The 26571-nt window shown below is 38.1% G+C and overlaps 2 protein-coding genes and 1 pseudogene across 6 annotated transcripts in view; 2 read left to right on the forward strand and 1 right to left on the reverse strand.

The window, feature by feature from the left end:
- NUSAP1 (nucleolar and spindle associated protein 1) overlaps positions 1 to 25520 on the forward strand; it is a 28399-nt gene extending 2879 nt beyond the window's left edge. Inside the window, exons 2-12 of one of the 5 annotated variants that reach the window (XM_043987152.1) lie at positions 320 to 388; positions 3343 to 3453; positions 4608 to 4764; positions 5220 to 5318; positions 6218 to 6330; positions 10185 to 10235; positions 10786 to 10967; positions 13880 to 14046; positions 16449 to 16565; positions 23712 to 23817; positions 24320 to 25520. In XM_043987152.1, the coding sequence (XP_043843087.1) occupies positions 320 to 388; positions 3343 to 3453; positions 4608 to 4764; positions 5220 to 5318; positions 6218 to 6330; positions 10185 to 10235; positions 10786 to 10967; positions 13880 to 14046; positions 16449 to 16565; positions 23712 to 23817; positions 24320 to 24413 (1266 nt within the window). In that variant the 3' untranslated portion in view covers positions 24414 to 25520. Of the gene's footprint in view, positions 1 to 319; positions 389 to 3303; positions 3454 to 4604; positions 4765 to 5219; positions 5319 to 6217; positions 6331 to 10184; positions 10236 to 10785; positions 10968 to 13879; positions 14047 to 16448; positions 16566 to 23711; positions 23818 to 24319 lie in introns of all 5 variants that reach the window. The other 4 variants (XM_043987147.1, XM_043987148.1, XM_043987151.1 and 1 more) reach the window with 4 other exon arrangements.
- NDUFAF1 (NADH:ubiquinone oxidoreductase complex assembly factor 1) overlaps positions 8538 to 26571 on the reverse strand; it is a 34421-nt gene continuing 16387 nt past the window's right edge. The window contains exon 5 of the mRNA XM_043987155.1: positions 8538 to 8809. Coding sequence (XP_043843090.1) covers positions 8798 to 8809 — 12 coding nt within the window. The 3' untranslated portion in view covers positions 8538 to 8797. The remainder of the gene's footprint in view (positions 8810 to 26571) is intronic.
- On the forward strand, positions 11654 to 11813 carry LOC122741616 (annotated as a pseudogene).

Consider the following 26571-nt stretch of genomic DNA (forward strand, 5'->3'; position numbering starts at 1 on the left):
ATTTTACAAATGAGAAAAGTAGGCTCGATGAATTAAATGTCACGTTAGGTAATAAGTAGCAGAGTTCATGTTGCCGGGCTGGAACACCAGTGTTCTTTTTACTTTTTTTTTTTTTTTATAAGTGAGTCCCTAAATTGGCACTCAACTCATATAAAGTTCAGTTTTCTCATAATCATTTCAGATATCTCTCATTTGGGAAATCTGTTCTTAGTGATAAAAGTTGGAGCCAAGGAAATAGGTAACAATGGGGAGGTATACAAGGATTCTATTTCTCCATTTGATTTCTGCTCTAATTGTGAATTCTTTAACCCCTTTATAGGGAGACAAACTTTTAAAATCATTGAAAGAACACTTTCAACAGGAGCTCAAGAAAGAAAATGAGAGTCAGGTAAGTTGTCACATCTTGTCATTAGCCTGTAAGTCAGCAAAAAACTGACCAGTAATGAAGTATTCATCATAATTGAAGCTGACTTAAAATCTACTGTTGATGGGGATTTGGGGGACCACCATTGGAAGTAGTATTAGTTTCCATGGGTAATTAACTAAACAAATGACTTTTGTTTCTGTTTCTGTTTTTGTTTTTGATCAGTAGTACTGCTTTGCAGTAGCTAAGTGTTGAATATAGTACCCAGATGACAAATTAGAAAATGTAATGAAACCATTGACTGTCAAACTCTGCTTCATCGAGAAAGACCAAAGTTCTCAACAGTCAGGAATTTACATGGTACTAGATGTACCACTGAAGCCTCAATGAAGCATGAGAAAACATAGTTAAAAGGAAGGGAATTTTAAAGTGCTTAAGAGATTGGAACAGTGGTTATGTGTAAATATGACCTGAAAATTCAGTATTATTCTTCCCCAGGGGCTTTCTTCCATTCCCTTCATAGTCTAAATAGATCTGTGTCTCTGTCGCTAGCCTTTTTAAAGTCTGGTTTCCTGTCATTGAATCCTCCATAAGTTATTCCGAACTAATACACAATTATTAAGAACCAACTATGTGTAAGACACTGTGAAAGGTGCAAGAAAAACAAAGCCAAACTAGTCCTCACCCTCAGGGAGTTCACTTTCTATTGGAATAGGGTAGGGGACAACATATAAACACTTTAGCTTTCACTTATTTATTTAAAACACTTTAGAATACACCACAATTATTTGGGTCGAGAGAAAGCATCAGAGAAATAAGGATGGTCTTCCTTGAGAAAGTGGTAAATGAACTGAGGAAGGTAGGGATTCTGAGAAGCAGAAGTGATGTCATCATCCATTCCAGGAATAGAAAAGGGGCAGGTGGAAATTCTTTTTTTTTTTTTAAAGTGAGGCAATTGGGGTTAAGTGACTTGCTCAGGGTCACACAGCTAGTAAGTGTTAAGTGTCTAAGATCGGATTTGAACTCAGGTCCTCCTGACTCCAGGGTCGGTGCTCTATCTACTATGCCACCTAGCTGCCCTGCAGGTGGAAATTCTTAGAAGTGGTAAAGAGATAGCTAAGACCAGGGATCACCAGCTAGGCAAGTTTGGCTGGAATTTAAATGTATGAAGGAGAATGTCATGACATTAGTTTAGAAAGGTAAACTGGAGCAAGATTATGAAGGGCTTTGAAGGACAAACCAAGTTTATATTTATTGTAGAGGTAAAAGAGAGACAGTGAAGGTTCTTGAGCAGGAAAGTGACCTGGTTAGACTTGGGCTTTAAGATTATTGTGACAGGTTTGTGGGAGGTGAAAGAGAAAGATGAGAGACCAAAAGACTGGAGTCCAATTGGGCAATTGTTGCAATAACTAAGCTGAGGGATAGAAACAAAGATCCAGCTAGGAACCATAATTCCATGAAAATATCAATTCAGTTTCTTACTAAGTTATTTATAATAAATTATTTAATAAAAGTAAAATATTAATTATATTTCAATCTTATCTGTTATATCTTTTTTTTTTTAAGTGAGGCAACTGGGGTTAAGTGATTTGTCCAGGGTCACACAGCTAGTAAGTGTTAAGTGTCTGAGGCCGGATTTGAACTCAGGTACTCCTGACTCCAGGGCCGGTGTTCTATCCACTGTGCCACCTAGCTACCCTCTGTTATATCTTTTTTAACTGTTATTAAATAAGAGCAGTTTGAATGAATAGTTAAATGCAACATTTTGAGGGGTAGAGTCAGCCAGGACCTATGATGCATCATAGCTCATAGCTCATAGTACCAGAAGGCTGTTGGTGGCACTCAGCTGCCAGGGTCGCATGGCTAGGATGGGACAGAGTCAGAACCAGAAACCGTATCTGCCTAACTCCAAGGCCAGCTTTCTATCTATCCTTAGATGACTACGTCTAGAGGAGATATCTGTTTACATTTCTGCAGCCTTTATGATTAACATGGCATTTTATCTCATTGGATGATCGCAACAGTTCAGTCAAGTGAGAAATGAAAGTATCTTGATCACGGATACCTAGAAATATTAAGTAACTGCCCAAGGTAGTTAGCGGTAGGGCTGAGATTTGATCTGAGGTCTTCTCATTCTATGATTGACACATTTTTTGCTCTATCTCACTGCCTCCTTGTCAGTCTGAGATCATTGTCTCTTAACATTCAGAGCCCAATGAACTATAGAGGACACCTATGGCACCCCCTCTCACCTTAGAAAGGAGGAAACCAAGGCTGAAAGAAGCACAGCTTAGGAAGGGAAGGGGCACAATCATCACCAAACCCAGGTCCTCTTCAGCAGATCCAGTGCACACTGGTGGATCCTTGTCATCCACAGGACTGAAAAAAAGATAGTGTCTGCTTGATTTCAAGGATCTGTTATTTTGCCAGTGTGGGGTGCCCCCTCTACTGATGGAAAAACCCTCTATAATGTATTAGATGGCATATCAAAATTGTTGTTCTTCCCCATGCTAGCCCCCACCTCCAAATCACTCTGCAGCCAGCCTAGTGAATTTAGCTCCAAAGTTAGATAAGCTGGTCCTCTGACTAGCCCTCACTGGACCTTCATGCCTTGTTCCTGAAGTCTTTCCAGTTTAGGAGCATTTATAAGAACTTGAACTGTGCTCAGATAACCTTCAAAAACCCAAAGTCGCCTGTAACAAATTAGAGTAGTGTAGAATAAGATTAGAGTAGAATAAATCTGCTTGTCTATAAAAATACCCTCATTTTCTTCCCCTAGACCTGGTCTTAATTTAAGGGGGTTTTCAAATGCTGCTATTGCACATGGAAAGTATGTTTTGTATTCCATTTAGAACATGTTTTTTCACAGATAAAGTAGTTTTTCACTGAGTATTTTCCTATACTTAGGATGTGATAGGTATGTTCCTCCTTTGTTACAGAAGGGTAAACGTAATATTTCTGCTTCCGTTCATGAGGAGATGGAAATGCTTGATGGCAATGAAGAAAAATCTGACCAGAAAACCATGGTTGCATCTGTCACTTCACCCCTGGGAAGAGCCAAAGTAGGCCGAAGAAACAGCGGCTCCAAGGTGAGAGTGTGGAAATCCAGGCTAGAGCCTGTGAAAAGGGGGAGCATGAGTAACCCCATGGGTTTCTGGATTCTGAGCATGTTTCTTTAGGGCCTAATGTTAGTGTAACGGTCTAAGAAGAAGGTAGGACAAAGTAGAAATAGCTGCTGGTTTCAGTGTTGCTACCTCTGTGGTGGTGAGTCTTCTGTTTGGTCTAGGCTCCGTTGGGTCCCCCTGAACTAAATGAATTGGAGCCCAGGAGTTACAGAGGCTTCCTTTAAGCATGGCCCATATAGTATGTGTGCTAGAAGCAGACCGCCCTCCATGGAGTATATTCAGAGACCCCCATAAGCCCTTAAGGCTTTGTGGCATACAGTTGATTTTTCTCCCTATTCTCATACTCTAAACATCAAAACTGTCTCAGACTTCTGTGGTGGGTCTGTGTTTCAGAAAGGACACCCTTTTTTCATGAGCTGTAGTATAATAATGTGAAAAAATAGAAACATAAACCTAAAACTTTTTTTTACAATTCAACTGACAGGTTCACTCTTCACCTAACCTTGTTAATCTTTGTAGGTTGTTATGCTGCTTTTCTCTGGAGTCTTCCCTCATTTACTCAAGTGGCTTGATCAATAAATCTTTCATCTCATCCTTTCTTTTATTCAGATGTCACTTCAATAAGACATACTGTCAGGGGCAGCTAGGTGGCGCAGTGGATAGAGCACCAGCCCTGGAGTCAGGAGTACCTGAGTTTAAATCCGGCCTCAGACACTTAACACTTACTAGCTGTGTGACCCTGGGCAAGTCACTTAACCCCAATTGCCTCACTAAAAAAAAAAAAAAAAAAAGACATACTGTCCTTCACTTAATATGCTTTTTATGTAGATGTGTCCAGTCTCTGCCTAGATCAGGTCTCCAACCTTACAGGTGCCCCCAAAGAATCCTGTCTTCAAGTTATCCTCAGTGGTGGACAAAAAGGTATCTCCCAATTGCACATTACATGATAATGATACTATTGATATTACAGTTAAAGGGCCAGCCCTGTCCTGTCTTTCCCCCACCTGCTCTCTTTACAAATAGACTTGAGTGGAAATTCTTTCCTTCCTTCCGTCTCTACTTAATTTTTTGTTTCCCTCACTTCTATGACTTAATGGAGGCTCTGAATTTTGTAGCAGGATCATTCAGAGATGATAGAAAGTGACCATCCTGGGTCCCCCAGACAGAAAAAATATCAAAAGGAGGATCTTTTAGCCGTCACAGAGGCCAGAAAGCCATCCAAAGACAACCAAAAGAACAAGCAAACAATTTGCTCTGAAGAAAACGAAATGGAAGGTACGTAAAGTAGCTAAAGAATTCTGATTACCAAGGAGTCATCTAAATTCAGAGCCAATAAAAAATTTAGCAATATTAAGTATCAGTAGGAGATCCACAGTTTAATTAAGAAAGGATACCTGGGGGCAGCTAAGTATTACACCGGATAGAGCACTGGGTCTTGGAGTCAGGAGGACCTGAGTTCAGATCTTATAGCTGTGTCACCCTGGGCAAGTCACTTAACCCCATTGCCTCACACAAAAAAAGAAAGGGTATCTGTTCTCTTGCTTTTTTTTTTTTTAACTTTGGAGTCAGGTTTAAAGTAGAAGAACAAAGAAAATAAACACCTCCCTCCTACTAGTAGTCTCTGTGGCTAAGCACATCATATTGAGAGGCTGCATGAAATGGAAATTTGCTATGTGATCTGGGAAGACGTTTCTTTAAGTCCTTTTAACTAATTTTTCTCTCTGAATTAGGTGATACTCTTTTAACTATCCCTTCAGGAGGAAAGAGCCCTAATGGTACGGATGGTTTATCCAAACCAAAGAAGAGGAAAACAATATTTACAACTCCAAGTAAGTCTTTAAAGAATTGTTAACACACAGCCCTGAGTCAGAACTGTATGCATGCTTCCCTCTTTGATATTTATATTGCCTACGTGCTACTATGTACAATAGGCACTAAAATGCTTATAGAACTAATGAATTAGAATCTAGCACCAGGCTTTCTAAACTATTTTGAAAAGTCAGATTGTGATGCCTATAGATGGTATAATTTCTTTCTCAATTCTGTCCAAACCAAGATATTTTGCGGAGCAGTGAAAAGGATAAAGGATAGATAATAAAATATAGAAAACCTACAAGGTGGGGTTATTCTTTCCCACTCTCAGCCCACCTAGAGTTACCACACTTGGGAAATCTTACACAAGGATCATGTTGAAATTTTCATGCCTATGATAGTCCATCAACAAGCACTATTATGTGGTAGGCACTGGGCTGAGTGAGGAAATTAAAAGCAAATGAAGGGGGGCAGCTAGGTGGGGCAGTGGATAAAGCACTGGCCCTGGATTCAGGAGGACCTGAATTCAAATCCGGCCTGAGACACTTGACACTTACTAGCTGTGTGACCCTGGACAAGTCACTTAACCCCAATTGCCTCACTAAAAAACAAAAAAAGAAAAAAGAAAATGAAGCAGTCTCTGCCACAGGGAGCTTTTGTTCTAGTGCAGAAGGTGTGTACTTATATAAGAATACATGAAATGAATATGAGATAGTTTGGGGAAGGATGAGAGAGAGAGTCCTAGCAGCAGTGAGGGAGACGTGGAAGGTGTCACTTGAGCCGAATCCTGAAAGAAGTCAAAGATCCCAGGAATTAACAAAAGAAATGGTTAGTATTAGGGACAAACAGAAAATGTGAATAAATGGGTTTGGTTTTGATGATTTAGCTTTCATATTTTGTTGGGGTAATACTCTAGATTTTAAGAAGATTCATGAAGCTCATTTTAAGGAAATGGAATCTATTGACAAGTATATTGACCGAAAAAAGAAGCGTATGGAAGTCCTTAACAACTCAGTGAAGGAACTAAAGGTATGACACCCAGATTGCATCCTTGATTGATTTGGGCATTTATTTTTAAATGGTAAATAAAGTTATGGGAGAAGCTATTGTTAGTGATTTACTAAAGATAGCTTTAATTTTATACACACAGTTACTATTCAAGGCATTGTACTATGTGTGTCGTTATTAGGCTGACTTTTACATAAGAATTTTCATCCTGTGAAAGATCATGAACTACCCAGAATATATCAGTGACAGCAAGGAACATAGGGTATAGATGTCTTCAGTGATGTGAACCTTAGTGACTTTAGATACAAAACCCCCAAACATCCAGGATTTTTCTCCCATTTATGAGTGACAGCCTATCAAATCCAGTCCCTTGCAAAGTTACCTTATTTCTAGCCCATATCACTTAGAAACAAATTCCCTGGCTTCAAAGTAATTCTACCAACATTATCTCACCCACTCCTGACTAAAGTTGCCCAGAAGAGTCTCATCATCTACAAACTGTGATTTTTACAGGGCCTTGACTCTCAGATTGACAAAAGTTTTTAATGAGATCAGTCCTTGCACTGATTCCTAAGGAAGGTGCTTATTCAACTATTTCATTAGAGAAATTGAGGTCTGACCAGGACATTCCCCTGTAGCTCCTCATTGCCAATAGCATAAAATACAAACTGCTCCATTTGGCATTTGAAGCCCTTCCCCATGAGCTCTGGGAGCCATCTTTGCAGGCTGCATACACATTACTTCCTCCCCAGGGCTCTCACTAAACTTGCTTTCTATATTTTTGTTGACAATATTCCATTTCCACATATGTCCCCCAGAACTGAGGTGTTTTTTTCCTCACCTCTGCCTTATGGAACCCCATATTTCCCTATGAAGCTCAGCTTAAACGTTACCTCTGCTATGAGGCTTTTTCTGATTAGTCCCTTGTTGTAAAGACTTCTACCCCAAATCACTTTTGTATTTATCTGTATTAATTACTTATGTCCTAGATTTACCTGTCTGTGAATATGTTGCATTCTCCCTTCCCTACTCTCCACTAGAATGCACATTCCTTAAAAACAGGGACTATCGGGGCAGCTAGATGGCGCAGTAGATAGAGCACCAGCCCTGGAGTCAGGAGGACCTGAGTTCAAAGCTGGCCTCAGACACTTAACACTTACTAGCTGTGTGACCCTGGGCAAGTCAACCCCAATTGCCTCAGTAAAAAAACAAAAACAAACAAACAAACAAACAAAAACAGGTACTATCGGCTCAGCTAGCTCAGCTAGGTGGCGCAGTGGATAGAGCACCGGCCCTGGAGTCAGGAGGACCTGAGTTCAAATCCAGCCTCAGACACTTTATACTTATTAGCTGTGTGACCCTGGGCAAGTCACTTAACCCCAATTGCTTCACCAAAACAAAACAAAAACAAAAAACCAGGGACTATCTTCCTTTTGTATTTGTATCACCAGGACATAGTGCATAAAACACAATAGATACTTAATAAGGGCTTAGTGATTGATTGGAAAGAGACTTGTTTGTGTATTTCTTCTAAATCCCTTCCCTTGCCAAGACCCAAGAGGCCCATTTCTTCCCTACTCTAAAGCCACCAAAATTCTTTGGCTCTCCCTCTTTCTTTGTCTTACTGAATACATTCCTTCCTTTTGTCTTAGTGTCCATTGACAAGTACAAGTAATGAAATATACAAATAGGAACAGAAAAACAAATAAGAAAAACAAACACAAAAGATTGAAAATTATACCTGTGGCATAAACAATTCTTTATTAGCTGTTCTAAGTAAAAAGTCCATAAAGTTGTTGACTCTTTTTGAAGAGAGTGTGTGAGTTGTGAGTGTGTGTGTATCTGTAAGTAATGTGAATGTTTGTCTCTAATTGCTTTAACTGGTCCAAGATGCAGCTGCAACTTGGCTGCAGACAAACAGGATGGAGACGGCAATATCCCCTCCTTTTTAGGACTGAGTCTTGGATACCTCCAACAGTGTTCTTTCTCTGCCACCTACCACATTGTGGCTTTTGAAGTCAATGGTAGAATTCTTTTTTCTTCCTAGTATATCATTTGGGATAATTACCACTGTCAAAAACAGAAACTTGTCTCCCATAGAAAACAGAAACATACTGAAGCACAGTTATCTAGACAAGCACCCATTTTATTTCTGCTCAGCAAGATGGACATGCATGCATGGGGAATCTCAAGAGATACCCCTGAATTAACTCAGGGAAGGGGATATTTAAACAGCAGAATCACAGTTCTAGGGGGATACAGGTAAGATTTATAGCCTCATTTCTTCCTGGTAAAAGAGATGTTTGCACAATCAGGAATCTTGGGTTCCTCATTCCATTCATTCAAGCCTCCAGCATAAACAGCAAGACAAAGGCAGGAAAGAGTCTCTAGATAAGCTGATGTGAGCTGAAACTGCTTCAGAAGATCTGCTTCTGGTTTCCACAATGAATTGTTGGTATGTCAACTAAGTCCTCATACAGTCCTCTGGTTACCTGGATAACTGAGAGGTTGAAGCAAATTAAGGTATCCTTTTTTCTGCACCATCCAACAAACCTTATAATTACCATTACATTATGGATAAATTTTATTTTCTCCTAGAAGCCCTGAGAGGCTGAATGGCAGTGACCAAGGACAGTGGTGTCATGGAAAGATGAAATGCTTTGGGGCTTTTTGGTCTAACCATTTATAGTAAATACCATTTATAAATTATAAAATGTGTTCTGGAATCGAATACGAATTACCATTACAGTCTTCCCACCTTTTTTTTTTTTTTTAAAGTGAGGCATTTGGGGTTAAGTGACTTGCCCAGGGTCACACAGCTAGTAAGTGTTAAGTGTCTGAGGCCAGATTTGAACTCAGGTTCTCCTGAATGCAGGGCTGGTGCTTTATCCACTGCGCCATCTAGCTGCCCCTCCACCTTTTTTATTGTAGACTTTTAATTTTCATAATGTTTTATTGATGTCTTTTATCTTTACATCACAGTGATTTCAACCCCTGCCCCACAACTGAACATGCCCTAATGCTCCCACAAAAAAAAGTTATGCAAAAAAATCTAAAATAAGAACTAAATTTTATAAGGTATATGATACTCTGTTCTAATAGTCCTCAGTCCTTCTGCCACGAGATATATTTCAGTCTATTCCATGGGATCCTAATTGGATTTTGTTTCTGAAAGTTTGACTTTTTTTTGATGGTCTTTTCATCTGTATTGTCAGAGTTATTGAATATGTGCTTGTCCAAATAGAAACTTATAAAATGGCTCCTTAGACTGAAATGAATTCTCTTTACTTATAGTCTTCCACCACCACCTTTTTGATAGCAGGCTTTTTGTCAACTACAATGTATATGTGCCTGGGAGAGAATTAGATAAAAATTTAAAATAAGGTAAATTAGAGAAATTACATAAAAGATAAAGCCTATTACCAGAGGAGCTATGGACACAGTTTTCTTCCTGACAAAACCTCAGATCGTTTTATTAGAAGAGTTAAACTATTGTTAATACACCCAGGTACCTGACTGCCTGTTAGAGCCATTATAAAGCTGTTCAAATCAAATTTAAAATAGAAATATGAATGAATTTCTTTTTCAAAATGCATTTTGTAAAATAGGCATTAAATGTCATAGGTCTAAATACTGCTGAATCTATGTAAAGGGTAAGTTTACTTTAGATCTTGGCATTGTCTTATAACATTAGACTGTTTAAATGTAGTTCTCTAGTTTCTCTTTTAAACCTGAATCTGAATTTTTGCTACCTTTGACAACATATTGCCAGTTTCAGCAATCTTCTCTGTGCTATCAAATAAGATTAAATTTCTTTGTGATGTAGTTGAGACTAATGGAATTTAATACTCAATTTTTTCTTTCTCTTTTGACAGATATTAGCTAAAAAAGCTAAACTAACTGGAACTCCCCACAGTAATTCCAAGGTGAGCCTTCTAACATTTTTCTGAAGAATTTAGGAATTTCTGTGCAAGACCTTGATTCCATGGAGCATTAGATATATTCTAGTCCTCTTGTCTTAAGCCAGTGAGCTTAATGTCCAAGGCATAGCAGGTACTCAAAAAATGTTGAACTTCACTATGTTGGGTTTCTTTCTTCTTTAGCAGGGGTTTTCAAAGAGGCTAACATGCATCTAAGAAATCTCACAGATGTTCCCCTTTGGGCTATTCTGGATAGGAGTCTTCTGCTCTTTATTTATCCTATATGTTGGCCAGTAACTAGAGAGTCGATGGCTGCCATTTGTGCTAGTACTTGTGCTCCAAATCACCGTAGCAACAGGGCCACTGGTGCAGTGCTTGAAATGATATAATCCTTTGACCTTTGGTGGGAATGGGATGAAAATGGGATTATGTTGGAAGCTCTCCACTCATACCAAAGAAATAAACCTTACCAGTAAAACATGATTTTTAGTGCACTTACTGTCATTGGGAATCATTACATTAAAAACATGACAATCCTTTTTGTTTCTTCTTTAAGAAAAGATCAGCTAGCATGAGGGTGATAAGCCCTGTTCCTCAGAGAGGCAGGCCCTCTTCTACGCACACTCCTGTCAGCCCCCGACGTTCACTTCGTGCATCTCTTGGGACTGCGAATCGAAGTATCTTGTGTCAGAAACTGTTCAAGCCATCTGCCCTCTCAACTAACAAAATGAATGTCAGGTAAAGGAGAACCCCCAAATTGAACCAATAGGCAATCTTCAGAAACTCTTTGTTGTTTTGTTTTGTTTTGTTTTGTGGGGCAATGAGGGTTAAGTGACTTGCCCAGGGTCACGCAGCTAGTGTCAAGTGTCAAGTGTCTGAGTCTGGATTTGAACTCAGGTCCTCCTGAATCCAAGGCCAGTGCTTTATCCACTGTGCCACCTAGCTGCCCTTCAGAAACTCTTTTAATCCTATCTAAAGGTTCTAATAATCCTACTGCACAATTATATTACCCAGGTGTTAAGATGGTGAAATAGGGCAGCTAGGTAGCGCAGTGGATAAAGCACCAGCCCTGGATTCAAGAGGACCTGAGTTCAAATCCGGCCTCAGACACTTGACACTTACTAGCTGTGTGACCCTGGGCAAGTCACTTAACCCCAACTGCCTCACCAAAAAAAGAAAAAAAAAAAGATGGTGAAATACCAGGTGGGGATGAGAAAAAAAGTACCAATTGCCTGATTTTTTTTTTAAAGTTACCCCAATTGACTAGCCTCAAGTTTGAGGGAATACAGTGTTTTGGATTTTTTGTTTTTGGTCTTTTCCAAAGTTTCCCTAAATTACTAGAAAAAAAAAAAGAAAATGGACCACTTGGTAGAATGGAAAGAAAACTAGTTTGGGAGTCTGAAATCTCAGCTATGACCACCACGATGGTCCACTTTTTGCCTGGATGCACACTCAACAATGTGGTTGAAATAAAGTTGGCTCAGAACTATCATATTCCAAACTTGGTCAAAAAAGCTAGAAGATATTAAAAGAGCTGTGAATGCCAAAAAGATTCCCTATAGCTCTTTTGTTTTTAAACCATAAAAGTATTTTATTATTTTCCAGTTACATGTAAAGATAGTTTTCAACATTTATTTTCATAAGATTTTTAGTTCCCAATTTTTTCTCCCTTACCCAAGACAGAAAGTAATCTGATATAGGTTATACATGGACAATCACATTAAACATATTTCTGCATTAGTCATGTTGTGAAAAAAGAATCAGAAAACAAGAGGAAAACCTCAAAAAAGGAAAAAAAAACAACCAAAAAGTAGAAAAAATATGGTTCAATCTGCATTTAGAATCCACAGTTCTTTTTTCTACCAGCTCCAGTAATATTTTCTGAATGCTCTGATCAAAACTTCCAAGATACTTTTTACCATTTAAACCCAAAGCATCTAATAACCAGACTTGGGTAATTTTCTTCAATCTTCGATAAAGTGAACTGCCTGTGAGCTAACAATTCAGCTATAACATCACAACTACCCCTTTAAAAAAAACCACATCATACTACATCCCCTGTGTCCTTTGATCCCTTCACCTCCTTGGGAAATTTTGAGACATGAACAATGGTATCTGACCAGGAAGTATTCCATTTAATTAGTGATCCCTCCCCTGACCTTGAAGACTCCAAATAACATATCCATGAGACCATAGGTAAATTATTTCATTTTTCTCAGCCTCATTTTTTTCTTCTGTAAAATGAGGGTATCATCCTAGATCATCTCTAGTTCTGTATTTTCATAAAATCTCCTTGAATAGATTGAAGTGGAAGCTAGCTAGACAGCCTGAATGGTTCGTCCACACTCTACCACCTTGTCTTAGCATTAAAAAGTCAGGAATTCTGAGTTCAAATTCTCACTTTGCCACTTAGCAACCTTGTAAACTTGGGCAAGTCACTCCACTTTCCCGAACTTCAGTTTCCTCATTTGTAAAATAGGAATAATAATCTTTGCATTCTTTACCTCATAGGGCTCATAGGAAGAAAGCCTTTTGTAAGCCTCAAAGCAGTGAATCAGAAGGGTCATTTACTCTTTTGGGGGTGGGGGGGCAATTGGGGTTAAGTGACTTGCCCAGGGTCACACAGCTAGTAAGTGTCAAGTGTCTGAGGCCGGATTTGAACTCAGGTACTCCTGAATCCAGGTCCGGTGCTCTATCCACTGCGCCATCTAGCTGCCCCGGTCATTTACCCTTGCTTTCTCTAACCTAGCCTCTCAGAGGGATCCGGACTATCCCAGAAACATTTGGTTCATCCAAGGATAAAAATTTAAAAATATTTTTTCCTAAGACAATGTCTGGAGCCAGTAGTAACTATAACTAGCATTTATATTACACTTTAAGGTTTACAAAGTACTTTACAGATACCTCATTTTATCCTTACACCAGTGTTGAGAGGCATGGGGTGCTATTATTCCCATTTTACAGATAAGGAAACAGGCAGGAAGAGAACAGCAAGTGACTTGCCTAGGGTCATATTTCTAAGGCCATATTTGAACTCAGGCCTTCCTGATTCCAGGTCCAGCACTCTATCCACTGTGTCACCTGGGTCAAAAAAAAAATGCTAGAGTATTAAGAAGAAAAGTTAAATACAACATAAGAATGTTGAACTAGATGACCTTCAACACTAAAATTCTATTTCTTAGCATATTTGTGTTGAATTATCTTCTCTAATACCTTTTACCATTTTTTTGTTTTGGTTTTGGTTTTGGTTTTTTAGTGAGGCAATTGGGGTTAAGTGACTTGCCCAGGGTCACACAGCTAGTAAAGGTCAAGTGTCTGAGGCCGGATTTGAACTCAGGTCCTCCTGAATCCAGGACTGGTGCTTTATCCACTGCACCACCTAGCTGCCCCCTTTCACCATTTTTTACCAATATTCAAGAGATTCTATTAAAATAAATGGCTATTTTCAGAACTGTAACAAATTTTCCACCTCCTCCTGTAAGAAGAAAAATCAGAAATTGAAGAGCAGAGTTTGAGTGAATGAGAAAGTTCAACAGTTTACTTTAGGTTTTCCTCCCAAACTGTTTGGTGAAACTGGTCAACAAGTGTGCATCAGCAGATAGTGCAAGCCTCTCAGTAACAGGGATTTTCCATTATATTATTCTTTTAAGGTTCTCAGAGGCTACTAAAGATAATGAGCATAAACGCTCACTGACCAAGACTCCAGCCAGAAAGTCTCCATATCTGAGCATGCTTGACACCCAGCCTAAATGCCAGGCTATCCTTGTGAAGAATAAGGAAAAGGAAGCCTGTCAAGCCAAGGCTGAACAGACTGCAGGTAATGTTTACTTCATGTGATCTTGTCTTTCCCTTCTAACAAGAAAGTATAACTAATCTTCATCTTTAAGCCAATCAGTTTCCTGGATTTTTTATGTATACTTGTTTCCCAGAGTTCCTCACTGAAGGCATAATGATGGTTATAGTCACAACAGCAAATATTTAGCACAAAAATTAACATCTATCTGCTGGGGGAAATGCCAGATGCTCCCAAGCACTGAATCAACTTGGCTTTCTAGATTCTGGAGGTAGGGCCCAGAGATTGAGCAACACCTACCTGGGTTATATTAAACATTCACATTCTTTTTTTTTAAATATTTTATTTTTTTCCTATTGCATGCAAACAATTTTTAACATTTGCTTTTTTAAAAATTTTGAGTTCCAAATTCTTTTCCTCCCTCCCTGCCTCATTGAGAAGCCAAACAACTTGATAGAAGTTATACATTCATATCTTAAAAGAAATACTGCTGCTGATCCTATTAGCCTCTCCCCGGGCAACTGCTTGTAGATTAAATTCCATGCCATGAACTGTATTCAGAAATAGACTGCACAAACTAGAATTCAGCTTGCAGTAATTGCAACCATACCTCCTCCTGCAGACACTGACTACAACTTCTGGCTGCAAAATACATTGCAGCAGTAGTCTGAAAGCTGCAAAGGTGTCTACACAGAGAAAGACAACAGGAGAAAGAGGATTAATTCATTGGAGGCTTTCTTCACCACTCAGGTCCTAAGAACCGGGATAGTCATGATGTGGGGCTCATTGGCAATTAGAAGAGAGTACAAAGTGTTACAAGTAGTAAATTCAGACCTCTACCTCCTAAATAGCCTTGCTTTCCTTATCATAGATCAGCAGGCAAACGACATTTTGGTTAATGGACCAAGATGCCTTGGTTTGAGGCAGTGTGGCACAGTGGCTTGAGTCAGAAAGGCTCCAGTTTGGGTCCTTTTTCTAACACATACAGACTCAGGCAAGTCACTTAACCTCTCATGCCCCAGAACATGAGTCTCTAAGACCATGGCAGGTGCCTGTCTGGTACAAAGTGGTTCCCCATACCAGTGAAATCACGGGTTTGCTTCAAAAAAGAAAAAAGCCAGATTAGCTCAAGTTTCAAGAGCGTCAAGGTATTTGAAGGAACGAGCCCTGCTCCTTCCCCTCCATAGCCCTGCACACCCACTGTGTGCTGAGTCAAGTCTATTGTGTGAGGACACAAAGACAACAAACCTAGAAGGCTGGAAGGGAAGGCCTACATAGGAAGCATGGACAGGGCAAAGAGACCAAGACAACATGAGGGGGTAGCACAGTGGATAAAGCACTGGCCCTGGATTGAGGAGGACCTGAGTTCAAGTCCAGCCTCAGACATTTGACACGTACTAGCTGTGTGACTCTGGGCAAGTCACTTAACCCTCATTGCCCTGCAAAAAAAAAAAAGAAAAAGAAAAAAAAAAGGCCACATGAGGCCAATGGAACCAAAATCACCACTTAAATCAATTTACTTATTTGATGCCATATCATACCACCAAAGGGTTACTTTATAGAGCTAGAAATAATAACAATAAAATTTATCCGGAGGAACAAAAGTTGAAGACCCTAAAGGGAAATAATGGAAATGAGTGGGAGGAAGGGGACTCAACAGTACCAGACTTCAAACCATACTATAAAATAATAATCATCAAAACTACTTGGCACAATATAAAAAAATATTGGAAAGTTGCTTAAAGTATACAGCACAATGAAGCAAACAGTATTCAATAAACTCAAAGGCCTCAACTATTCTTTTTTTTTTTTTTTTTTAGTGAGGCAATTGGGGTTAAGTGACTTGCCCAGGGTCACACAGCTAGTAAGTGTTAAGTGTCTAAGGCCAGATTTGAACTCAGGTACTCCTGATTCCAGGGCCAGTGCTCTATCCACTGCGCCACCTAGCTGCCCCAAAGGCCTCAACTATTAAAGACTTGCTTCACAACAAAAACTGTTGAGAAAACTGGAAAATAACCATGTAAAAATTAGGTTCAGACCAATATCTCACACCAAATACCAAAATAAACTTGGAAAGGATACTTGACTTAGATATAAAAAGTCACATCATAAACTGGAGCAAAGAAGCAGATTTATAACGAAAACTACAGATAGGGAAGAATTCTTGACCAAATGAGGGACAGAGAGGATCACAAAATACATTTTGGGAAATACAACAGAAAAATAAGGCTCAGTGGCTAATTATTTAGCTAATCTTTCTACCACATAACCTTTCATTGATTCTCTATTTCCCTTTTTTATCAAGTTTAGACTACTTAAATGTATTGCCTTCTCAAGACAAGGTACCATTACTTTGAAGGGTCTGAAACGCTGGGAGTGATTTATGTACTATTTACCAATCTTCTGTATGTCCTTTGGATTTTTAGCTGTTACCCCATTCAAGTTTACAGCTGAGGCAGCACAGACTCCAGTCAGTAATAAGAAACCAATATTTGATCTCAAAGCAAGTCTTTCCCGTCCACTTCGATATGAACCACACAAAGGTATGTAATGATAGTTTATTCTGTACACAACTCTAAGCAGTTCTACTATCCTGAAGATTTAAAAATTTTGTCTAAAGCTATCACACTAGTTTAATGTGGTAGTAGTTAGTTAGTGGCTGAAATGTCACTACACATCCATTTATCAAAATTTAAAATTAGCACCTATTTTTGCCAGTTGTCAAAAAAATTGCCTGGAAAAGAAATTACAAAATTCTCCTTAAAGGAATAAGACTAATTTAAATATTTTTTCTCTCTTGAGGCTAATGGTTACTAAATGGTAGATCAGAACAAGTAGGTATAGTTTGCCTAGATTTTACCTAGTGTTTAGTAAGGCATCTCATGCTATTCTTGTGGAAAAGATAGAACAGTAAGATGGGCTTGGAACTGGTTGAATGTTTAGGCTCAAGGAGTTGTCACTGATGACCCATTGTCAATGTGGAAAGTGTCTGATGAGGAGCAGTAGAGGTCTGTGCTTGGCCTGGATAAAGGCAGAACCCATATACTTATCAGATTTTAAATGTTAGAAAGTTAGGAGGTATAGTTAACACAGTGGATATCAGAATCAAAAAAGATTTTTACAGACTATAATATTAGGCTGAATGCAAAATATTCTATTTGGTTCAAAAAATCAACTTCACAGGGGCAGGTAGGTGGTACAGTGGATAAAGCACCAGCCCTGGATTCAGGAGGACCTGAGTTCAAATCCGGCCTCATACACTTGACACTTACTAGCTGTGTGACCCTGGGCAAGTCACTTAACCCTCATTGCTCTGCAAAAAAAAAAAAAAGAAAAAAAGAAAAACATCAACTTCACAAGTATAGGAGAAGGTAGGGAAGCATGGCTATATAGGAGTTTCTTTGAAAAAGATCTGACAGTTTTAGTGGCCTACAAGCTCAGTACAAATCAACCATCCATAGTGTGATAAGGCAACCAAAAAAGCTCATGGGATTTAGGGCTGAATAAAGAATGGCCTAACCTCCAGAAGTAGGGGAGTGATGGTCAGGCTAGCCCCTGTCCTGGTCAAATCCTGTCTAGAGCATGCTTTTCAGTTTTGCACTGCACAATTTAGGACCTTAGTTCAAATCACATTTACTGTGTGACCCTAGGCAAGTCACTTAACCCCAATTGTTTTAAGCATCTGAGGCCTTCTCCAGTCATCCTGATATATATTTTGCCATTGGACCTAAATGGCTCTGAAGGAGTGAGGTTGGTGACCTTGCACAACCCTCCCTCACTTAAATCCAAATCAGTGCATCACCCCAATGCCATGGTCCTCTTTGAGAATGAAGGACAAACAACAACAGCAGCAAAGTTGGGAAGGACACTGAGAAGCTGGAGAATATCCAGAGGCAGGCAGCCAAAATTGTGAAGGGCCTCCAGGTAATGCTAGATGAGGATCAGCTGCATCCTTGGGCTGAAGAAGAGACAGTACAGCTATTTTCAACTTATACAAAGGACTATCATGTGAATGGGGAATTAAATTTTTTCCTATTGGCCCCAAAGGGTAGAACTAAGAATAGTAGATAGAGGGGGCAGCTAGGTAGCACAATAGATAAAGCACTGGCCCTGGATTGAGGAGGACCTGAGTTCAAATCCAGTCTCAGACACTTGACACTTAAAAGCTGTGTGACCCTGGGCAAATCACTTAACCCTCATTGCCCTGCAAAATAAATAAATAAAAGAATAGTGCATAGAAGTTGCAACTTTAGTTTGATGTAAAGAACATTAATACTAATAACTAGGACTTACTCATAATTGGAGCTTTCTGATTGGTATGGGGTGAAGACAAGATGGACAGGTTTGATTACATAAAACTAAAAAGTTTTTGTACAAACAAAAGGAAAACAGATAACAAGGAAAAAAATCTTTGTAGAATGTTTATCTGATAAAAGTCATTTCCAAGATTTATGAGGAACTGATTTAAATTTTTAAAAATAAGAGATATTCTCCAATTGCCAAATGATCAAAGGATATGAATGGGCAGTTTTCAACAGGAGAAATCTAAGTTATCAATAGCCATATGGAAAACCAATCCAAATTGGAAAGATGCTAATTAAAATAACTCTAAGTTTGCACCTCATTCCCATCAGATTGGCAAAGATGACAAAAGTTGAATGGGCTATGGGAAAACAGGTATGTACATTAATAAACTGTTGGTGGAACTGGTGGATTGATTTGGCCATTCTGGAAAGCATTATTAAATTGTGCATACCCAGTGAAACTATTTACTAGGCCTATACACCAAAGAGATCAAAGAAAGAGAAAAAGAACCAATATGTACAAAATTGTTTATAGTAGCTCTTTTTTGGTGGCAAACAACTGGAAAGAACGGCAAAGCAAATTATGGTATATGAATGGAATGGAATATTATGCCATGAGAAACCTGAGAAAACTTATGAGTTGACACAAAGTAAAGTGTGCTGAACCTGGAGAATAAATTATACAGTAACAACAACACTGTGAAGACAAATAAATGTTTTATTTTTTTTTATTTTTGGTGAGGTAATTGGGGTTAAGTGAGGCCAGATTTGAACTCAGGTCCTCCTGAATCCAAGGTCGGTGCTTTATCCACTGCACCACCTAGCTGCCCCCAGAAGACAAATAAATTTGAAAGACTCTAAGAACTCTGATCAATGCACCAATGATTCCAGAGGACAGGTGAGGAAGAATTTTTGGACAAAGCCAATGTGGGAATGTTTTCCTTGACTATGCATACTCATTACAAGGGTTTTGCTTTTCTTTTCCCCCTAAGGGAAAGGAACGTAAAAGAGAGAAAGACCAAGGATAGGGTTCCCCCAAAATTGAGGACATTAGGAATCACTGAGAAGTTAGACCGCTTTGAAAATTACATGATGAACTTATTATAAATTGTAAAAGAAAAGTGAGCTCCACATAATAGTGATTTTCAGGTATATGTTCTACAGAGTATATGGAAATGTTATTTCTGTTTGATGTTTGAATTCAAATTCTTTTTTCAAACCTCAAACAAAATTGGAATGAGCTACCTGTAAAGTTAGTGGAATCTTCCCAGAAAACTTCTAGCAAAAGCTAGTAAGTGTCAGTCTGTTGTGAGAGGGATTCTTTATTGTCTATAGATTGGATTGGATGGCCCCTGAGGACCCTTCCAACTCTTCCTTTCTGTGACTAGCATAGAAAAATATCACTCTTGATTTATGTTTGGAGTAGTGTTTGGGCATTTTAGGTGAAGAGAGGCAAAAGTCTGTGACTAACACATAAGTAAAAGCACAATTGAGGGCTACATACAAAACTTGCAAATGAACTGTAAATTGAGAGATGAGTGAAAATACTGTGCTGATGTCCACTTTACCCTCAACACATTTCAACAGCTAACAACGTGCTGCAGAAACAACTTTAATTCTTTTTGTTTCACTAGAAGCAGTGTTAAACCATTTTCAATGTCACCCTTTAAGCCCTCATCAGAATTCACCATCCATTTGATCTCTTTCCTTTTTCCTTCCTTTGTCTACACTCCATTCTTCTGATTCTGTATTATTTCACAAAGATCTTTCCAGATTTCCTTCAACTCCCCACACATGTCCATATCAATTGATTTATGTTGTTACCTTACGGTTGTGTATCACAACTTAGAACCATGGCCTAAGTGCTGGAAGGGATACCAGAAGTCATCTAGGCTAACTCCTTCACATTACTGTTAGGAGAGTTTTTCCAGGTTTTTCTGAAATCCATCTACTTATCATTTCTTATAGCACAGTAGTATTCCGTTACCTTCATATACCACATCTTGTTTAGCCATTCCCCAATTGATGAGCATCCCCTTGATTTCCAGTTCTTTGCTACCACAAAAAGAGCAGTTATAAATATTTTTGTACATGTGAGTCCTTTTCCTTTTTTATCATCTCTTTGGGACATAGACCTAGTAGCAGTATTGTTGGGTCAAAGGGTATGCACAGTTTTAAAGTCTTTTGGGCGTGGTTCCAAATTACTCTCCAGAATGGTTGGGTCAGTTCACAACTCCACCAATAATGCAGTAGTGTTCCAATTTTCCCACATCTTCTCCAACATTTATCATTTTCCCTTAGCTAATTGGATAGGTGTGAGGTAGTACCTCAGAGTAGTTTTGTTTTGTTTTGTTTTGTTTTGGTGAGGCAATTGGGGTTAAGTGATTTGCCCTGGGTCACACAGCTAGTTAAGTGTCAAGTGTCTGAGGCCGGATTTGAACTCAGGTCCTCCTGAATCCAGGGCTAGTGCTCTATCCACTGTGCCACCTAGCTGCCCCTCAGAGTAGTTTTAATTTGTATTTCTCTAATCAGTAGTGATTGAGACCATTTTTTCATATGGCTATAGATGGCTTTAATTTCTTCATTTGAAAACTGCCTGTTCATATCCTTTGACCATTTCTCAATTGGAGAATGCCTTGTATTCTTATATATTTGATGCAGTTCTCTATATATTTTAGATGTGAGGCCTTTATCAGAAACTGTAAAAAATTGTTTCCCGGCTTTCTGCTTTCCTTCTAATCTTGTTTGCTGTTATTTTTTCCAATTACATATTATACTGCTAGGAAAATCTTAGAACATGCAGCTCCTAAATTAATAAATAACTATCCAGTTATGTTCATAACCAAAAGAACTCTTGAGTCAAAAGGGTATGACTATTTTTTGTTGTTACTGCCATATTGCTTCCCAGTAATGTTTTAAATTCTACCTGCAGTAAATGAACATACTTGTTTTGCCACAACCATGCTTACACTCAGTTTCTTTGCTTTTAATTATTTTTGCCAGTTTGGTGGGTGTAAGGGTAGTACCTCAAAGTTGTTCTGGTTTTAGAGACAAGCATTTTTTCCAAGTGGTTATTAATCATTGTATTTCATCTTTTGAAAATTCTTTTCCTATTTTTTCACTATTTAGGTCAAAAGGCCTTTAGGTGTTACCACTGACCCTTATATTTTAGGTGTCTAATTTATGTCAATATTCATATATGACCATAAACATTTTTCCTAATCTATCTATTTTTTAATTATATAGGCTTCAGGTTTGGTTTGTTTTTTTCTTTCTTTCTTTTTTTTTTTTGGTGGGGCAATGAGGGTTAAGTGACTTGCCCAGGGTCACACAGCTAGTAAGTGTCAAGTGTCTGAGGCCGGATTTGAACTCAGGTACTCCTGAATCCAGGGCCGGTGCTTTATCCACTGCGCTACCTAGCTGCCCCTGGTTTGGTTTTTAAAATTTCAACATACTCTAACACATCTGTCTTGTCCCCGTAATTCCTTCTATTTGTTAAATCAAAAAATTGGTCTCCTTCCAGTTTTAACATAACTTTCATTTTATTTCCTTCCAACTCTCCCAGAAGTGTTTATGTTTTTGTACCTCACCTATTTAGAACTCACATGAATGTATAATATGGATCCAAATTCCTTTCCTCTCAGACTGACAAGTAATTTTACAGAGTACCATTGTTTACAACATCTAAATAGTTAAAAGTACTGCTGTCAGGTCTATATTTTTAGAAAGTACCTGTTAAAATAGAATCAGTTGAATTTTGCTCTTGGGGTTGTAAACTGACCCTATAATCTAAAAGTGTCTCCTTGAGAGAGGTAGTTATTGTATACTTAGAGAACCCTAGAGAATTATTTATTTATTTTTAAATTAATAAAGTATTTTATTTTTTTTTCCGTTACATGTAAAGATAGTTCTCAACCTTTGTTTATACAAGCTTTACAATTTCAGATTTTTCTCCCTCCCTCCCCCCTCCCCTAGACAGCAGGTAACCTGATATAGGTTTTTATATATATATATATATATATATATATATATACACATAATAACATTAATCCTATTTCTGTATTAGTCATATTATAAGAGAAAAAAAATCAGAGCAATGATGGAAAACCTCAAAATAGAAAAAAAACAACAGCATCAAAAACAAAAGAAATAGTATGGTTCATTTAGCATCTATACTCCGCAGTTCTTTTTTTTTTTTCTTTTCCTGGATTTGGAGATACTCTTCCATGCCATTGCATTGGTGAGAAGAATATAGTCCATCACAGTAGATCAACACTCAATGTTGATGTTACTGTGTACAATGTTCTTCTAGTTCTGCTCATCTCACTCAACATCAGCCCACGCAAGACCCTCCAGGTTTTAGAGAATTATTTATAAAACTAGTTAAAATAAATAACAACTTTGGTAAAGTTGCAAGGATAATAAAATAAACCCCCCTAAATTATCAGCATTCCTATATATTACCAATAAAACCCAGTAGGAGTAGATAGAAAATTTTCATTTAAAATAATCATTGGGAAAAAATTTTTTAAATAAATTAATCAATGGGAGTCTACCAGCTGAGAGTTGTTGTTAGCATCTTCATGTTTCCATAGTTGAGATGTTAAATGGTTTCTTTGTACTTTGTAGAAATAATGATCATTTGAAAATGAAATTCCTTATAAAATTCATAATTTTTTCCTACATGAAAATCATTTGATCCAAGTTTTTTTTTTCCACATCGGACTTCCAAAAACCTCCTAAGGAATACACTGAAAATTCAGTCAGTTGTGCAGATAACAATACAAAGATAGCTCTATGCAGTAGGGGCAGGGAGGAAAGGGGAGTGATGTAATACTTGAAGTTCATTCCAGAGGTATGGGATCAAAATAAGTAGAAGACAATAGGGAGGGGCAGCTAGGTGGCGCAGTGGATAGAGCACCGGCCCTGGAGTCAGGAGTACCTGAGTTAAAATCCAGCCTCAGACACTTAACACTTACTAGCTGTGTGACCCTGGGCAAGTCACTTTACCCCCATTGCCTCACTAAAAAAAAAAAAGAAGACAATAGGGTGTGGGTGTGGGGCATATGCAAGTGTCTGTGCACACTTACATATACTCATTTATTTATTTATTTATTTTGCAGGGCAATGAGGGTTAAGTGACTTGCCCAGGGTCACACAGCTAGTAAGTGTTAAGTGTCTGAGGCTGGATTTGAACTCGGGTCCTCCTGAATCCAAGGCCATTGCTTTATCCACTGCGCCATCTAGCTGCCCTCACATACATATATATTTTAAAGGACAAACTCTGACCTTCAGCAGGGAGCCTTAGCTGATAAGAACAAAAATAACAACAATATAAATGCGATCATCTACTAAAACTTTTCATTTCTTTTTGCCCTTATGTAGGGAGGCTAAAACCATGGGGGGAATCTAAAGAAAATATGGCTCTGAATGAAACAAATAGAATTGATTTCCACAAAAAAACTTACAAACAGCCACATCTCCAGACCAGGTTAGTATATAACTATTATGATTGTTTAGTTTTGAACCTTTCTATAAAACATCTTAAATGCTGTTCTTGTTCACTAAAGTGCTACTTTTTAACTTGTTTAGCTGTAACTGTTAGGGATAATAAAGTGTCTCAATCATTTGTGTGTTCTGGACCCCTTTGGCCCTCTCTTGAAGTCTCTGGGCTTTGTGTTTTTAAATAATGGATGGGAAATACTGCATTTCAGTTAGAGGTTAGTGAAAATGAAGATGGAGGGGGTTTTTCCCCCTGTAAAGGTCACAGATACCCCTGAAATGTATCCGTGGAACAAAGAAAATCTCAACAAAAAAAGAAAAAAAACCTCAATAGTTTTATACTTTCATATAGATGAAATGTCATTTCCTTCTCATTTGGTAGAGTTGTAGTTTGGGCATTAATACTACTGTAATGTTAAAGTGGTACTCTAATTGCTGCAAGATATCTCATTGCACCCTAATCTCAAATATGTGGTTGTCTTTGTCCTCAGAGAAGAGCAACGGAGGAAACATGAGCAGAAAAGAAAAGAGAAAAAAGACTGTGTCCTTGGAACTCGAAGAGGACTAGTCATGCTTGGGGACTAATGATGTGCCAAGCACTTTGTAGATATTCTTAATTGTTAATCTTTTATGCTTCTGTAAATATTTCTATATTTGTTGGTCGTTGTAAATTTCATCCTGCCTGTCCTAACTCTGTTCTTACCCCCTGCTTGTATAATTGATGGATCTTTGGAGCTATCATATTAACCTGCTACTAACCGCCATGATTGAAATAGTCATAATATCAGCTTACAAATGTTTCATTTATAAACTTTGACAAATTATCTAAAATGGTCTTTCCCTAACTGTTTAATAAAGGACAGCCTCTCAATCCTCAAACTAGATTATTAATGTCATGTATTCTCTTCTAGTCCTATGGCTTCAAATAACTTGCAAGCATAACCTTTTTCACATTTTAAATGAAGTGAAAAAAGGAGAAGGCAGAATAGAAGACTCCTCTAAACCCCTAGAGAACTTACCAATGAAAAATACTGAACCCTAACTGAGTAAGCATCAATATAAAAAAGTCAAGCTTCAATGTTTTCTTAGGCTTTTCCTTAGATAACTGTTCTCTATAAATACATATTCATTGCTAATTTGTTATTAGATGCCATAGTTCACATTTATGCCCTGAATGCTTTCAAGACTAAAGCAAAAGGATCATGCTTAGAAGAGTCTTTAGGGTCTTTGGGGGGCAGCTAGGTGGTGCAGTGGATAAAGCACCAGCCCTGGATTTAGGAGGACCTGAGTTCAAATATGGCCTCAGACACTTGACACTTACTAACTGTGTGACCCCGGGCAAGTCTCTTAACCCTCATTGCCCCTCCAAAAAGAAAGAGTCTTTAATGCTTATATTATTTCTTTAAGTTAGTCTTCAAGATTATTGTGCTCTGTCATCTATTTTCTTATTCAAAGGATATAAAAAACTGCGGATGTTTAGAATTATAGCCATCTCTATTGACTTTCAGAATTTTACATTTGGCACAGTCTCTGTCAGATTAAATACTGTACGTACCTAAGTTAACTTGCTACAAGTTTTCTACTGCTTTGTAAGATTTTTATAAGTAAAATTAAAACTGAAAATTCAATTTCTCCTGACCTATACTCTGTTTTGTACTACTACTAATAACAATACTTGTACTACTACTAATAAAATTTGGTATCCCAAAGAGAAAAAGTGTACCAAACAAGAGGAGGGGAGCCAGTGGGAACAGACACACCTTAAAAAAGCTTAAGGTAAAGTAAGTGAAGGAACATAGTACTGTGTTTGGAGCAGAAGGGGAAAAAATTCTAATGAAAAAAATGCAATATTAGAGACAGAAGGAGGAAAATATAAACCTAACTCATAATTTTAAATATGAATGGATTTAAACAAATAATATAAAAATGAGTGACAGACTGAGTAAGAACACAAAACCCTACAATCTGTTGCTTACAAGAGTCACATTTTTAAAAAACAGACATAAATGATAGAAAACTGAAGGGATAGAAAAAAAATTTACTATGCATCAAAAAAAACAAAAGATCTAGAATATCAAAGGAAATGATTAAAAGTAGTTAAGGATGAAGGAAGACTACACTTCCAGACCTCAAACTGTACTATAAAGCAGCAGTCATCAAAACCATTGAGTATTGGTTTAAAAATAGATCTAGGGGCAGCTAGGTGGTGCAGTGGATAGAGCACCGGCCCTGGAGTCAGGAGGACCTGAGTTCAAATCTGGCCTCAGACACTTAACACTTACTAGCTGTGTGACCCTGGGCAAGTCACTTAACCCCAGTTGCCTCACTAAAAAAATAAATAAATAAAAATTTAAAAAAAAATAGATCTAGATCAATAGAACAGAGTAGACAAGGGAGATTCAAAAACAACAGAATTCAATAACCCAATATTTGATAAAGTGAAAAACATAAATTACCTAGGAAAAAACTCCTTGTTTGATTAAAAACTGCTGGAAAAAAACTGGAAAGCAGTCTGGCAGAAATTAAGCTACACCAATACCTTATATCAGGGCTTAAACTTTTTCCACTCGTGATCCCTTTTCACCTGAGAAATTTTTACAGGTATATAAAATTAGGTACACATAACCTTTTACTGTTGCTAAATTTTCTGGGACCTCCACATTGTTAAGTGACCCCATATGAGGTCGTAATCCACAGTTTAAGAAGGTGGGCCTTACATCACTCCACATTACATTTTGTTTTG

Source organism: Dromiciops gliroides, chromosome 2, assembly GCF_019393635.1.
Source record: "Dromiciops gliroides isolate mDroGli1 chromosome 2, mDroGli1.pri, whole genome shotgun sequence".
Lineage (NCBI taxonomy): Eukaryota > Metazoa > Chordata > Mammalia > Microbiotheria > Microbiotheriidae > Dromiciops > Dromiciops gliroides.